The sequence below is a fragment of the Gambusia affinis genome, linkage group LG04, assembly GCF_019740435.1.
Source record: "Gambusia affinis linkage group LG04, SWU_Gaff_1.0, whole genome shotgun sequence".
NCBI classification, from domain to species: Eukaryota; Metazoa; Chordata; class Actinopteri; order Cyprinodontiformes; family Poeciliidae; genus Gambusia; species Gambusia affinis.
The window spans coordinates 16,455,987-16,472,175 of record NC_057871.1 but is presented as its reverse complement, the minus strand read 5'-3'; the positions used below and the strand labels follow the sequence as shown (position 1 = coordinate 16,472,175).

Below are 16,189 nucleotides of genomic sequence, written 5' to 3'. Positions count from 1 at the left end.
TCTGTCAGTTCTTTATATTTTTGGTTAAATGCAACAAATTAATTTCTTCTTCTTTTGAGTTAACAGTTTCCTTTGGAGCTGCTGCTGGAATTGTGATGCCAGTAAAACCCTCACAGTGCAGCTTTTTTGGATTTTCTGTGCCAGTGAAACAAACTCTCAGCATGATGTTTCCACCAGCATACTTCCTAGCTGGTTCTGTTCTTTTGGGTTTGATTTGACTCCTCCAAGTATTCTTTCAGCTATTGTTGCAATAGCTCAATCTTTGTTTACTCAACCATGAAACCTTTTCTCCACAGAAGATTTTGGCTTGTCTGGGTATGCCGGGTGTTTGTCAAAAAAATATACCACCAGCCTTTGTCCATTCTGATTATTCAGATTAAATTAATTTGACTTTTACAGTTAAAATAATAACTTAGAAAAGATTTAGGTGAATATATGATTATCTTTGACCAGTTTTGTACATTTTTTCACCCATTGTGGATTTAAGAAAGCTATAGAAAAAAATTACTTGTGCTCAGTTGTTGTTTTTTTTTTTACTTGTTGACATTAACTGTTTTAGATTGCAACCTGAAACACAGTTCAAAAAGATAATTGAAGTCTTAATCTCAATATTTGTTGAGAACAAAACTACCACCAGTTTCAAGCAGCTGACAGGCTGCAGTATGGCTCCATATGAATTCATTGATCAAAGCTTGTGATGCCAGTATGTTGTCATGAATGAACGGTTTCCTAAGTTGATATTGATTATTCTGTCAGTCTGAATATGGAGCATTCATTAAGCAGTAGCAGCTTTTGAAGATTTTATAAAGTCATTTTTGACATTTGTTTGAAAACGAAACAGTAGAAGTGGTTGTGCACAAAATAAAAACATTATAAAATGACTTAATATTTCAGATTATGCCCTTATATCTATGCACACCTGACAAAAGTGCAAATTTTAACCATTTTCTGGTTACTGAAAAAGCAAAACAAGAAGCTTTCTCTTCATTCATATCAATGTGCTAAATGTTTTTGGTTTTAATTTGAGCATTACTGAAAAGACTAACAGATTATAATACACAAACAAAATTCTCAGTGCCTTTATCTTTTTATTTTATTGGTTTTCAATATTCAAACATGAATAATATTGCATTTAGTTTAACAACCCTTCATTTCTAAATCTACTCAGCTGTCAAATTAATAACTACCACATACAAAAATACAATTCATTAGGAAACTATTTCTTTCCCCACAGTGTTTTTCTTATCAGAAAGAACTGGTTACGTTTCACCAAGCAAGATTAATTATTCTGGTGTCTTTTTTGGTCCCAGGTCCCCCATAGTCATCAAGATTTCTCAGATATGATGGCGAAAGTAAGCTTTCAAGGATAATGATGCACATAAAAAAAAAAAAAAAAAAAAAAACATTTCCATTAAATTCTGAGATTTTATGAATTGTGTACATATACAAGGCTTTTTGCAGTGCAATTAGTTTTCATTTTGGCTTCATCTTTATTTAATAATTAATGACATAGTAAAATTTGTGATGTGTGGGTTTGTACATTCAAGGTTGATTTTAAATAATTATGTAACCTTGTATGCCAGCTCATTTATCCTTTAAATCTTACAACTCAAAGATGGCATCCTTTTTAGATTTGCTTTGTTATAGGTTACAGTGGGCTCCTGAGAAGATTATGCTTTGAGACAGGAGACACCTACATCAGCAATGGGAAATTAGAAGAACTCGACATGCATATATTTGTGATGAGGCTGGGGTTCTTCGAAAGAATCTAAATGTGCCTGAAGAGGACATACAACCCTCAAGCAGAGAGCTCCTAGGAAGGGATTCGAACCCAGAACCTTCTGGACAAAAGGCAACTATACAACCCAAATGTACAGTATAGACCAAATATTTGGACACAACTGTGTGTCAAAACTTTTGGTCTGTACTCTATATGTGTGCTTTGCCAAAAAATACACTTTTGAACTTCTCACATTTTATCACATTAACAACACAAAAAATTTGAGCTCTGCTCAGAGATCAATATAGCGTAGTGCACAACTGCAAAGTGGTAAGAAATGTTTTTTGTTTATTTTAGACTAAAAATGTGTACTATACATCAGTATATACAGTACACTAAGTCAATATGTTTGAAGACCCTCTATGTTCCTACTAGCCTTGCAAACTAAGATACTAAAATTATTTCCCTTCACTTATAGTAAAATGACAGAACCTCCTACAGCTTGGATACAGAGAATATTCTCAAATTGATCCCAAAAACAAAATTAGGAAATTTGAATTTTCAGTGTTAAAGTTATTAGTGGAGCCCATCAGAGAATAAACTCTTATCATCATTAAGTATTAATCACAGGAGCAATATATTTTTATCAATATTCTTTAAACATGGCATAAAAGTACAAATTGGGAGGCTAATTAACATTGATCTTTGGTTGTCTGCTATTTTTGTTTGGTTTCTGACCTTTCATATGGAATACAAAACCACAAAAAAAATCTGTATCAACCATTAAAAACAGAAAGTCTTTTTGTTTTATTGAGAATGTGTCTCCAAAACAGTTTAATACTTGCTGATTTATTGTCTTCGGACAGAACTGAGTGAAGATATATCCTTTAAAAAGATTGATGCTCTTTTACAGCTCTAGTGTCTCTGGTTTCTTGTAGCCCACTGGTGAATGACATGAACGCAGTGCTTCTTCATATGAATGCCAGCCTGGTTGAATTCATTTATCACTCTTTTCTCTCACTTGCCTTGCAGCAATCAATCTGAGGAAAAAGGATTTTTAGCCTCTCCTGCTCCTGTCTTATTTAGCGAGAGCTTCCAGCATCCAGCATGGCTGTCATGCTGTTCACTGTGTGACAGGAGAGTGAATAAGAATGAGGAAAGGAGACCAAGCTCCCTTTTACTTTCTTTTCAGGAACCCAGGGTCTCTACCTCTATTGCACCCAAGTGATTGGATTGGTTTCCTGCTGCAGAGGCAGACACTGAGGCCTGGAAGGCAGCAGGAACAAATGAGGGCAAATGTACCTATGAATTAGCTCCAAGCCAACAGGCGTGTTGAAGATTTTTTTTCCCTTTCCCCCCTATTTTAATTCCCCATCCATCTTGGATTTTCACATTTCCCAATGCACTGACAGCCCAGCGAAAGCTGCTGGTTATCAGTGACTCATTAGTGTCTGAGATAGACTGCGTTGTGCTTAATGAAATTCATCAAGGCCTTAGAGCAAACTTCTTTATCGACTGAGAGCAAACTGATAAACACGTTGATTGTACTCTCTCAATTAACTGGCACTCTGTGAAGTCATGATTGTCCACCTGAGCGAGTACATGAAGTCTGCTGCTACATTTTGCTTCGGGATGCAGACGCAGCAGCTTTTTCCTCTCAACAGGTCATCTTTCAGTAACAAAACCTTCAGCTCCTGCTGTTTGAGAAATAAGTGTCAAAGCACATGTAAACACGCTGCTCACCTAACTCACGCAGGTTCCGAGAAAAACAGACCTGTACGCAATCAATATGCATAAATTAGTGGAAGAAAAACAGCTGAAACAAGTTCACTTTAAGTGTGTAGAAAATACTTTATATTGCCAATATTTAACAACTAATCAAATCCACACAGGAAAAACAACTCCTAACATGTAGAAATGTCATGTGAGCATCATATATGTGGTCGTGTCTTTCAGTTATAATGTGTCTTCAACATTTTTGCATGACAAAAAACCTTCAACAAATTTCAACAAAATTAGTTTGTTTTTCTGATGTTAGACTTAAAAATGCCAAAATACTAGTAGAACAACACAAATTTACACACCCTGATGTAATTTGGGTGTTTAGGTGACTCTTTTCATAGAATATAAATGTAATTGTTTCTTTCCTTTTATGAAACATGTTTATTTAAAAGTGTGCTCTTTTTGAATCATAATAGCAACTGTACTTCACCATTTTTCTTATTGTTCTAGAGTAAAAAAATTAAAACACTTGACGCAGACGGAATAAAATTGTCCTTTCTCACTTTTTACTTTTATCTTTTTACTGTCCATGAATTTGTAAAAAAAAAAAAAAAAAAACCGTATCTAATTTTGACTTTTTCCTCATTTGTTATGTTAAAACCTCAAAGACAAAAACAAAGTGGCTGATAATGTTGAAACAAAAGAAAAACAATGGGCATAGAGTTTTAGAAATATGTATTTTCTGGATGTGCACAAAATCCAAAATCAATTTTGGATTTTGGCCTGAACCATTTATTCGCCAGACATGGGCAAATATTTCCAAAGCACCCAAATGAATACCAAACTTTACAAATATTAAAAACACTAAAATATTAAACATACTGAAACAGTCTTTTAAAACAGTATTATAATAAAAGTCAGGGATTTTCACATCTTTTTTGTTTTTCTTATTTAGCTTACTAACAGCAAAATTTTTTCTATAAAGCTACAAATGTTCCTTTAGTTCTACAAGAGGAGGTCATCGTCCTGCTAAGTTATGGATAAAACCTGAGACTGTCTTGGTCTCAAGTTTTATGCAGCCTGTAGCCTACCAGATTGTCTTCCAGAGCTTTCCTTTATTCAAATCTGAGCAGCTCCCAAGTCCCTGCAGAAGAAAAGCATTCTCACAGCATGATGCTACCACCCCATATTTCCAGTCAATTACGATTGTTCTTTGTAATATGCATATTGCTGACAGTAATATTGCTTTAACAATAAATTTGCAACTTTTTCTGCAGCCATAGTTTAGAGTTGAGCTGTAGTTTTTTTTTCATTATCAGAATAGGTAGTAAACAATGCTTAGTGGTTTTTCAAGCTTAAGACGCGTTTTTCTGCTTTAAAGTTTTCCACACCTTCATCCCTGAATTTTCTGGTGTGCTATTTGGTATTCATGATCGCTTTCTCTGAAGCCTCCAGAGCATAGAGCATTTATTCTAAAGGTAGTTGAACTGGGTTTTATTTAGAGCTCTCATAATAAAAGGGGAAGGCCTCAAAGGCATGCCACACTCAGGAGATTTTTAATTTAATTTAGTTTTTTTCCACTTAACAAATTGAGAATTGAGTGTTAATTCTGTCAGTTGGTGTGTGTTTGTTTTGGTGCGTGACAGGAAACGGCGATGACGTTTTACGGCAGCTTCGGTGCATTCTGGGTCTAACTCAAGATGGCTGCGCCCTTGCTGAAGTGCTGAAGAAGTGCCTCTCCGGAGATATTCTCGGGTCTGTGTGTAGTTTTCAAGAAAACCTTCAAGCCAAATCAGCTTCTTGGGTCGCTGGTTTGCAGGACAACACCGCGGGACCCCCGTCATCGATAAGTGTGGCCGTCTCTTCGCGTGGCTGTGGCAGACTGTCCGTGTGAAGATGGGCCTCGTCTCCAGCCCCGTCCCATAGCAAAGAGCCCCGGGGAGAGGAACCGCAGGTTCCCCTGCAAACACGCACCCGTCCAGCTCGCCTTTGACGGGTTCGACCTCCTGTACCGGCTTTGGACGCTCCCCTACAGTTTCCTGTCAAGGATTATCTGCGCCACCGTGTCTGTCATCGTCCGGAGACGGAGAGCTTCTTCCCCATCCAGGGTTGATAATCCCGCCGCACCAAGGTACGAATCTGCCCGCTTCGCTAACAACACGGAGCGACATTTCTGCATATCTGCTTCTACTCATTTATCTCTCAGCTCTTGTTGCTGTATGATCCACACGGAGGGATTTAAAATAGCATTTGGACAACTGATAGCGGCTGTCAGAGCAACACCGGTGCGGAGCAGCTGTTGAGTTAGCCGGCTAGTGGAGCTAACTGGATGCAGCCTGCAGCTTTTGTTTGGCAAAGTTTTAGCAGGAGATGATTATTGGTACATGTGACCCCCAACAGCAGGCATCTCGTATGTACCTCGGACAGCCGGAATAACGTCACGACATCTTCAAGTTGTATTTGGCTGATAGAAAAATGGGAAGCAGATGCATTAAATTATTTAGATTAAGATCACTGAAATCATTTTACAAAAAGCTCTCTTATTAAGTATGACCACCAGTAATGTCCAACAAAGTCTTGAGTTTTATAGACAAGCTTTTAGGTAATTTATGTATGAACAGTTGGTCTTTGGTAATACTTGAGTTTTTTGATGGTTTATCTTTAGTTTCTGAGGTCAATTCTCCCCTTTAATCTATCCACGTTAATTCCACATTTTGCAGTTTTACACCTATCTACTACCATTCTGTCTCTGATATATCATTTCCAGTGTACTTTCACAACTAGCAAATGCTATTTGTTTTTCATAATCACAATGTCCCTACCTAATCTCATTCAACCTTATGATCTTGGTCACATGAATAAATATCTGTTACTGGCATAAACAACAGTTTATTATTTATGTCTTTAAAAAAATAGCATCCATGCAGCTCTTTGTGATTATGATATTGCACATTCATATTCAGCAAACAGTTGTGGTTTCATATATTGTGCAGCTCTAATTGCTTAAATATATCTTTTAATAATTATGAAGAAAATAATCATGGGGAAGCATTGCAATGCTTGGATGTGTGATGTTTAGTTTCTAATGAAAACAACCCGTGTCTATAGTTCTTATGGTTTCTGTTTTTACATTCAAGAAAAGCTGAGGAAGCAAATTGTCTGTAATATCAAAGCATTTCAATCTGGAGAGACTCAGACAGAGAAAATGAACAGCGATTAAAAAGGTTTATTGACAGACATGAATTTAAAGTTCTTTGGCGCTCGGGCCCCGGCTGTGGTCATTAAGCTGTGAATTGCAATAAGCTCGGATGAGCATTCCCGATGTAGGATAGGAATGTCATCCCCCCGGGACCCGACACTGGTGGTGGAGGTCGGAGAAGGATGCGAGCTTGAGGATCCGGGCGAGGGAAGGTGGAGGGGTGGAGGAGGGTTGAGCGCGGTTGGGATGCGGAAGATGCCATGGATGGAGGTCCTTTTCAGCTGGGCTTTGGAAGGCGATTGGACGTGACGTGGCTTGGTCCAGCGTTGATAGGACAGCGGTGATGGGCGGGATGCTCCGATAGGACGAGCCAGGTGGGGCTAAAGAGTCTTCCAGTTTGAATTTGCGCCCAGGCTTCATTATAGACAATTTGTAACTTCAGTCCCAGAATGCCTCTGTCCTGTTGTTTTTGGATGCATCCCTGCTCCAACACAGCTGATTCAAATGAATTGTTCATGTCTAGACCTTTGAAAAAGCTGCTGATATGCCAAGGAGGTAATTCAGCTTTTTTGAATGACCTCGCTACAAGTGTGTTGAGTCTACACATATCTAGACTCAATATCAGTTCAGGAATTTTATGCCCCTGAATTTTTATGATTCATGTGGCTTCATAAAAAAAACAGAAATAAAAACATGATCTTTAAAAAGGTCATTAAGATCAGCAGCCATTAATGTCAATAGAATACATTTCATACATGCTCAGGAAATCCTAGACACAATTTCATACAGTATATGATTGGCGGGTTAATTTGTCCCATTTTGGACGAGAGGTTTGTGCAGCACTGTAAATGTGAGCCAAATGTTGGTTTGGTGTCAGTTGACATTTTATTTAAGCAGGAGGTTTTATAGCAGATCAGTAAATGTGACTTTGTCATTATAGAAACAATGTGAGGTCGTAAAGTCAAAACTCAGGAGAGAGTAGTAATAACTGACTTAAGTATTATCATAACTTTTATTTGTGTACAAACATTGTGTTGCATTTAGACTGCCTGAGGTCATTTGTAAAGCAAGATGGGAAAATGTTACTGTGTGAGCCAAGAGTTGAGAATAATCAGAATGAACTAAATTACTTTAATTATTCATCCATCCATCCATCCATCCATTTTCTTTACACCCTTCTTCCCTAAATGGGGTCAGGAGGGTTGCTGGTTCCAATCTCCAGCTGCGTTCCGGGCGAGAGGCGGGGTACACCCTGGACAGGTCGCCAGTCTGTCGCAGACTTTAATTATTCCTTCCTAATAAATGTGGACAATACTATCAATTTTAAGGTTTCAGTTGTTTGATACAGCAACCCTTAAGTAAGAAATTGTGTCAATTAATGTGCATTATTTTTTAAATTAACATTTAAAGATTCGTTAATAGAGAAATTCCCTTATGTGCTGCTTGAAAACTGAGACTGCAACTGCTCAAAAGGTTTGATGTACCAGATTTTATGCAAATGAAAGGTGATGTGCTTGAGAATTTTTGATTAATTTTTTTAATGTAAAATTTATTTTTGATAATTTTTATTTTTTTGCATTTTATTTTTATTTTTTCATTCTGTTTTTGAAAGCAGATGCAGTAGAAAGGTCTGGCTTCTGTAGCATTTTTTTTTTTTCAGAATTAATTTGAAAGACCATACATTTCTAAAATAGTTTCTTTTAAAACTCTGTTTTTAAATACTGAGTTCTGCATTTCTTTTTCTTGATAATGACATCAAAGAATAGCTCAGAAGAAAGGCAGAAAGTTTTTGATCGATCAAAAGCTGAACACAGTTTAGTCTATAAGTCTTATCTTAACCTTTAAGTGCCTGTTTTTTTTCTGTGATTTTTTTTTCTTGCCATTTTTTTAAAGGATCCATGACCCAGCTGTGATTACATTCAGATTTGACAGATGTATTATTTATGATCCACTGTCCTGTTTAAACAGATGTGTGTTGACGTGGCTCAAAAATCATTTTAGCTCCGGCCTTGTTGTGCAATAATGTCCTTTAGCCTGGTGGTTTGTTTTTAGCACTCACATGCTTTGTGGTGACTTCATGACAGGAAGCTCGTCCAAGTTTTGACTGAGTAACACAAACTGAAATCCAATTTCTGGTAAATATTTAAGTAAAATTAAGTCTGTTTTCAATATGGATTTTTAGAGAAATACTAACATTTGGTTTTAGGTGAAGTGTGGAAAAGTGGCCACAGCAGAGAATATGATCGGGTCTGTCCAGATCTGGCACTAGCAAACATTAATCATACTTTTGACTTATTATTTTACTAAATATATATATTTTAGAACTGTGCTATACACAAAAGCTCATCACATTTGTTGCCTTTAACTCCATACAGGGCCCTGATGAAAATGGACTCGGATTTGCTTCATTCCCCGGCTGTGGGGCTCACTGAGGAAGAGGAGGCAGACATGAATGACTGGAAGCTTCCTTTGACCTTCATGAAGAAAAGGCACTTGGAGAAGATCGAGGGCTCCAAGGCGTTGGCACAGAGCTGGAGGATGAAAGACCGGGTAAACCTTTAGCTTGTTAATGTCTGCATCACCCTGACAGGGCCAGAGAGAGAAACTGGCTTTTTACTGTTGAAGGTTTCTGAAGTTTTTAGCAATATAGATAAATATTAACATTTTTATTACCACTGTAATATATCTTTTAATCTTCATCATATGTCCAAGAAGACAGCAAAATCTACAAGAAATTGTCTTCTGGCTTTGGAATTGCTCAGCCAGATTAAGTCTGACAGAACATGTGTGGAAACATCTGAAAAAACATCAGGACAAGAGATATTCTCACAATCTGAATTAGAGAAAGTTTGTAAGGAATATTTGGTGATTATTGGTAAGAAAAAAAATTAGGATCCTGATAGACTCCTGTTAAAGATTGAATGCTAAAATTGAATCAAAATGGGCTTTACCAAAGTATAAGTTGAGATTTTTGCACAGTTACTGTATGTCACTAAGCTATTTTAGATTTCTTAAAAATCAATTTCAGTTTTGTCCTTTATTTATTTATTTATTTATTTATTTATTTATTTATTTATTTATTTATTTATTTATTTTACAGAAACTTGGAAATTTATCAAGGATGAGTAATTTTTTTCAGAGCCAGAATTTATAATTGCATAAGTAAAATAAGTAAACATTTTTAATAAACTGTGTACCGCAGGCACTGCACTAACCGCAGAGTGAAATCGTGACACGTTGGAACATTTTTATATCCCTTTTCTCTGTCACACCTGAAACTGCAATATCAGTCTGCTCTGCAGTAGCAAAGTTCACCCACCAGCGCCTTGGAGGATCACTAATTGCCATGTTCTTTGTTATCATGCTGTCTCAGTCTAAAAGCGCTTAGCTTTTGAACTAAGATCAGCAGATACCAGCAATACCTTTAGAAAGAACACTTGCAAGGGAGATGGTGTTATTGTCCAGTCCCACATGTGTTCGCTCTGTCAATTAAATTAAAAGTTTTTGTCTGTTTAAACGGATAGCTCTTCTTCACCAGGAAACTGGCTCATCATTGTCTTTCTGCTTCGTTACTAAAGTGCTAATTCATTTCATTCTGCTGGAGGCTACTTATCCAGCGTATTAAAGGTGAAACCTCATAGCTCTCCTTCATGATTTGTCATGTGATCCACTTCGCAGTTACTAACTCGATTACTGAATTGCCTCTCTGCTACGGGGTGCTGCCATTATAATGATGGCAATGTCACTTAGTCATACATGGCCCTGGAATCTCTTCACCTATTGTAGAAATTTACCCGATATGAAAATTTAACACGCGCCGGCTGTTAAGGACACGACCTGAATTAAATGGCACAGCACCCGCAGAAATGTTGAGCTGCGGGAATATGAAGACATCATTAAATGTTAGGCTGCTATTGATTCAAAAGAGGTAATAAAGGCAGAGGGAAATTGACATTCCTATCAAAAAGTTATGCTAAATCTACTCTGTAACATTCTTTTTCTTTATTGCTCGGGGCATTTTCAGACCACAGACCTGCGTTTATTAACCTGTGAGAAGTCGGCACATTTCTTGAAAATGAGCTAGCTGCGTAAGAGCTTTTTATGCAAGAGTGATTTGAATTTGATTTAACAAGTAAATGCAGTAAGCCTGCTCTGAAACTGTTCAGATGGTGTTTTAAAAAAACGTTTGAGATATTTTTGAGAGCACACATTTGATAACAGAAAACCTAAATAATAATCAAAATCGGTGGGTTGTAATTTTCACCTTTTTGTTTTGCTGTTGTGATCCAGGCAAACCTCCCACGAAAAGTTTTTTGCTTTGTAGAGCTTGGACTCAGTTACCAGGAGAATATGCTTATGCGCTGGCTGATTTGAAATGATGGTTATTATCTGCAAAAGCTACTATGTCTAGTGAAGTGATAAACTAGAAGTTAAGCCTGGTGAGGGCAGCATGCAGCAGAAGGCTTATGAGTGGGCTTTCAGTGATGTTCTGCACTGTGGGAAATCAAAGGTCTCTCAGACACACACAGAAGACGACTCAGAGATTTTACCATTACTTGCCTCATTGGTCAGTGTTGTCTATATTCCCCTGTTAGGCTTGTAGAAAAACAAACAAAAAAAAAAAAGCGATTGACTTGTCTGTGCCTTTGCCGCCGTTGGTGTGTGAGATACTTGCCCTGAAGCATGCCTGTGTGTGCACTTGCTGAACCAGTGAAAGCAATTCTGAGAAGAGTTTTCAGTCAGAACAGCCGAACACTATCAGTGTTGCGCAACAGAGTCAAAGGTCAGCCGTAATTTCAGCTCAGAGTGCAGGTTTTAAGAGAAAATATCAAGTAAATGTTGATGAAGAATCAAACTATGTATTGGGAATATTTGTTCAAGTTTAAAAGAAACCAGCGTAATGATCGTGGTAACTTGTAAAGATCACTTTGAGTCTGTCTTTTTCTCACAGTAAACGTGGTTGAAAGATTTTACATCAAACCAGAAGCATAATTGATATCAGCTGAAGGTTGTTACAAAACGAGACATTTTGGCTCTTTGTAAGATCACCTGCTACAGTCTAGCAGATGCTGTGGTGAATGTTTCCATCACTGCTATGGGGTTCTGCACTGGGCATTAAAAACAGATGTTACTCATTTTAATTTGGATGCTCATTTTTGTAGAAGGAGTTTACTGACATAATTTTTCAATATTTAGCATCCGCCAGAGCACTTTTTGATTGATGTGAGACAAATGCATGAGCAAGTTGATGTCATGGTTCTGGGTCAACTAGTGAAGTAGAGAAAAAACTGAAAGGATCATTTTCATGAAAGTGTCAGTTGGTTTAATGTGTCATATAGATGAGGTGCTGTTTGTTTATCCAGATGCTCTTGAGATTTAAGAACAAGATCCTCTAATAAGACGTCTGTTACCCGATTCTCTGTAAAAGTGTGTATTTCCTAGTAAATGTTGACTATTACCTTGACACCAAGATTTGATGAAGGTTGCAAACATTTCCAAATCCATCATGTTCCATAACAAAGGTTTAAAGCATGACAGAAACTTTGCTCTACTGCGCTCAACCTTCCTTTTATCCGCTGACTCTTTCAGCTGGCGACTGAAGCTGTAAGGGCTTTGGGTAAACATGCGTCTCGTTGTATGAACAGGCGTTAGGACACCGCCAAATGGCTGCTACAGGAACTCAATGATTCAACACAACATAAAGCTGAAAAAAGTTGATTCTGCATAATACTCTTAAAGCATAAATGATAATAAGCACAATTAGTTTTGAGGAGAAGATGACGCAAACAAGAGGACTGCAACACTGAATTTGCACATTATTATTGGTTTAGAAAGAATAGAAAGGGGTATCCAACTCACATTTTATGTGTAGTCGTTGATGTCAGCATTGCACCAAACCTCCTGAGGTTCCGCAATGCTGGCTTTATTTATGACAGCGCAAATTGTCTTGAGCTGCCTGGGTGGTGATTTAAGAACAGCCATAGGCAGCTTTAGCAGAGGCTCGTTTTTGCTGCCGTATCGCCAAACTGCTAAGAAAGTGTCTGTGTGACAAGCTCCTTTCAGCTGTGTGCTTGAAGATCGAATTAGATGATTGTCTTTTACACAACACCCATATATCTCTTCAGTTTTTATTTTTGCTTTAGTTATTTATTGATTAAGCTGCTCATAATTGTAACAATATGCAATTGTTTTTTTTAAAAGGAGTCAAATAAAAGGAATGACTTCAAAATATAGGGAAGATCTGACCCTGAACAAGAAAAAACCTTGAAAAAGCCTAGGAAGCAAATTAAAGATAAAGAGAGAAGGCTTGTGTACTTGTGCACACCAGTTGCTTGGCATCACTCTTTCTCTTCAAATTTGAGAAATCTTTAATTTAAAAGCTAATTTAGTTGAGACAGCGAGAGGGAAATAATATCATCCATATTGATTTGAAATGCTACTTTAACTCCATGTTGAATCGCAGTTTTAATTGTTCTGTCTTGGATTATGCAGACAGCACACACTACATAATCTAATTAAATGTGATTGTCACCAAAAGTTTTGGTCGGAAACTATCATCCGACTCTTTGTCCCTGATGTAATCGGTGGCAATACGTTACAAAGAAACAGATCTTCCCACATTTGAAGTGCAGTCAGTTGCAAAAGGACTTGGGGAGATTGTCGGTGTGTAAGGCACTAAGACCTGGAACCACTGTTGGCATATCTGTGACCTTCAAGCCCTCAGGCAGCACTGCATGAGAAACCGTCACACTACCAGAATCGATATCGCCAGAGGGGCCCAACTGTACCTCAGGAAGGCGGTACCTCACTACACAGTCCATCACTGCATCAAGAAATGTAACCTAAGAAGAGCTCGACTCCACTTAAGGAGGAGGAAAGCTATTTACCAACACTTCAACAATGAGGTTGCTACTGGAATCAGATTGCAGATTAAATTATAGAAAGACTGAACAGTCATCACAACAGAAAAATGTATGGAAAATAAAGGAGTATCACACATCAATCTTATAGGGGGTTAATGAAGTTGGTCAGTATATAGTTCTAGTAATTAATCAGGTATTTAACTAACTAATACAAACTGGGCTTTGTACCTGAAAACATCTACTGAATTTACTGGGTGTTTTTATTTATATTATTTCTTGAGTCTAGGTACAGAAATTAAAATAAGAATACATAAAGGTAATAAATGATATTTTCATTTAAATGAAATTCATATATCAAACTATTTTAACATCAGTAGATATTAGACCATGTTTTGTTTTGAAAAGTTTAAAGGTATTTTTTACTTCAAATGCCAATTACATGTTTTGTCATGTTTGTAAATGTGAATTGTTAGTTAAGCATATTACTTAAAGGCTTAGTGATAATGTTCTTAAACACTGACATATTTTCCACAACCACAGCATGTGCCTGTCAACATGGTTGTTTAAGAAATGAGAAGCAAATGTAAACCTTGATCTGAAAGTAAAACGGCTCAGATAATACCTGGCTTCCTATTTTTATTTCAGATGGGCTTAAATCTATTGGTACCAAATTAAAACCCTCTAAGAATATGTAATTAGCTGTGCATGATCTCATTATTTTTCCCTTTTTTTTCCCGCTTCTGCGTCTTCGGGTTGTTTATCTCTCAGAGCAACAGGAGCTCATTTAGAGCTCACTCACTTTCCTCTATTCTTGCTGTCACACATGTTGTTTCTACCTCAGGATAATGAAATCGATAGGTCATCAATATTCAGCCCATTGTAATAATGTGGAAATGAGGCTGGTGGTCTGTGCTGTATCATTAGTTGAATTCAATCGGGTTCATGCAGTTCATTAAGCAGAGTATGGACTTCCAGTCACAGGGACATGAATGTATTTGCAATTTGCTGATAATAATTAGATAGTAGTGATTTTTATATCTGCGTGTTGCGTTATAGCAGAGAGTGTTTGGGTTTTAAGCGGAAAGAGCTTCAGATCAAAGCAAGTTCCCATCCTGCTGAAGAGTTGCTGAGCAGAATACTGAATGCAGCTCTCACTCCGGCTTTGATGATCCTTAAATTATGTATGCTGCTTGGTGAAGCTTGCACATTTTATACCTCTGTAGGATTTTCATAAATTGTATTGTTTGCATGACTTGTATCCTCCTTAAAACTTAGCATAATCTTCCTTGGTCTTCTTTGTTAATGGTAAGATGTTCTCCCGGTCGGTTTGCCTCTTTGTCAATTTGTACCCCTATTTTCATACTCTGGGAGCAAACTGGTTTTAGTTTTGCAGTTTTGTGTGGCAGAGCCAGAGTTCCCTGCAATAGCGACCCAAGGATGCATTGTAATCAGTTTTGTGGAAAAAGCCCTTGAGCAACTTCTTACATGGAGATTTGGTTAATTGGATATTTTAACACAATTCCACATTTTCTTCTTTGTACATCCAAAGAACAAAATGGGGAATGAGGTAATCTCCCTCAAAGATGCGACTGATCTGGTGTTTTTACGTATAAAAATACTGGAGTTAGTCTTTATTTTTTGGTTTAGTTTGGTCTCTTAAATTCCCCAAATGTTCCATGTTTGCCCATAAGGCCAGCTACCTGTGTTGTAACTCTTAAGACCACAAAATCCATTTTGATTGTGTCCATAATGAAGGAATCCTGTTGTTTAAAAAGGAGTTGATCCTTTGCACTGTCACCACGTAATGATCGGAGAGGGACAAAGTCACTTCCTCCATGCAGTAAGCTGGTCTTCCTTAAATGTATACCTTTTTACAAACTGAAGCTGATTACATTATATTATTTGGGACAGTTGTCATGTAAGATGCTTTGAGATCACATTTATTATGTATAAATTAACTTTTGGAGCATAACCTTTGTTTTTACGTTTAGATGGTTCAATTGTTGCTTTAGCCAGGGCATATATCTGTTTTATGTAACAATAAATCACACTGTTGCTTTTTAAAGTAATAATCTCAAATCTTTTTTGCTGCATGCTTTAGTACATTATTCAGTCATTGTATATCCGTGTCAGGATAAAAAAAAGAGCAAAAATGATTTCATAAACAGGAAAATCACTAGAGGGACACAGCTTATCCCTCCTTTTATAAATGATAAAGAAACTCAACCTCTGTGGTGGTTTTCTAGTCATACCAACCACTAAAAGTCATACTTCAAGATACAGTCACATATCTGCTCTCATAAACTTTTATTTATAGCTGATTTGTAGGTTTGGGGGTTGTGACCAATGAGATTTTGGCATTTCTCCTCTGTGAGTTTTACATGAGCATATTTAAAGCCTGATTTGGTTAAAAAGTGGTAGAAAATGGTGGAATTAAACCCAGATTTTTCTCATCTTCTGCTTAATGGTGTCTTTGTCAACTTCAGTCCAGTTTTTTATCTGTTCCTGCTTCCTGCTCGTGACAGAATGACTCAGGAAGATCGATGTTCACGACTGGTTTAATAACCTTCATTCACTGCCGACCCAATAGATGGATTAATCAGGAGTCATTGATCGACCAGCGGGCCCTGATGCGGACTGAATGGGAGTCTAAAAAGGCCCCTGAGGGAAAAGGCTGGGAAATCC

General features: G+C 37.3%; 1 protein-coding gene across 5 annotated transcripts in view; it reads left to right on the top strand.

Moving 5' to 3' along the window:
• Positions 1–5,025: 5,025 nt before the first annotated feature.
• rptor (regulatory associated protein of MTOR, complex 1) overlaps positions 5,026–16,189 on the top strand; it is a 139,924-nt gene continuing 128,760 nt past the window's right edge. For all 5 annotated transcript variants that reach the window (XR_006370320.1, XR_006370321.1, XM_044113284.1 and 2 more), the window contains exons 1-2: positions 5,026–5,573; positions 9,017–9,191. Coding sequence is in view for 3 of the 5 variants with exons in the window: in XM_044113284.1 (XP_043969219.1) it covers positions 9,024–9,191 (168 nt within the window). In the remaining 2 variants the exon portion in view is untranslated. The remainder of the gene's footprint in view (positions 5,574–9,016; positions 9,192–16,189) is intronic.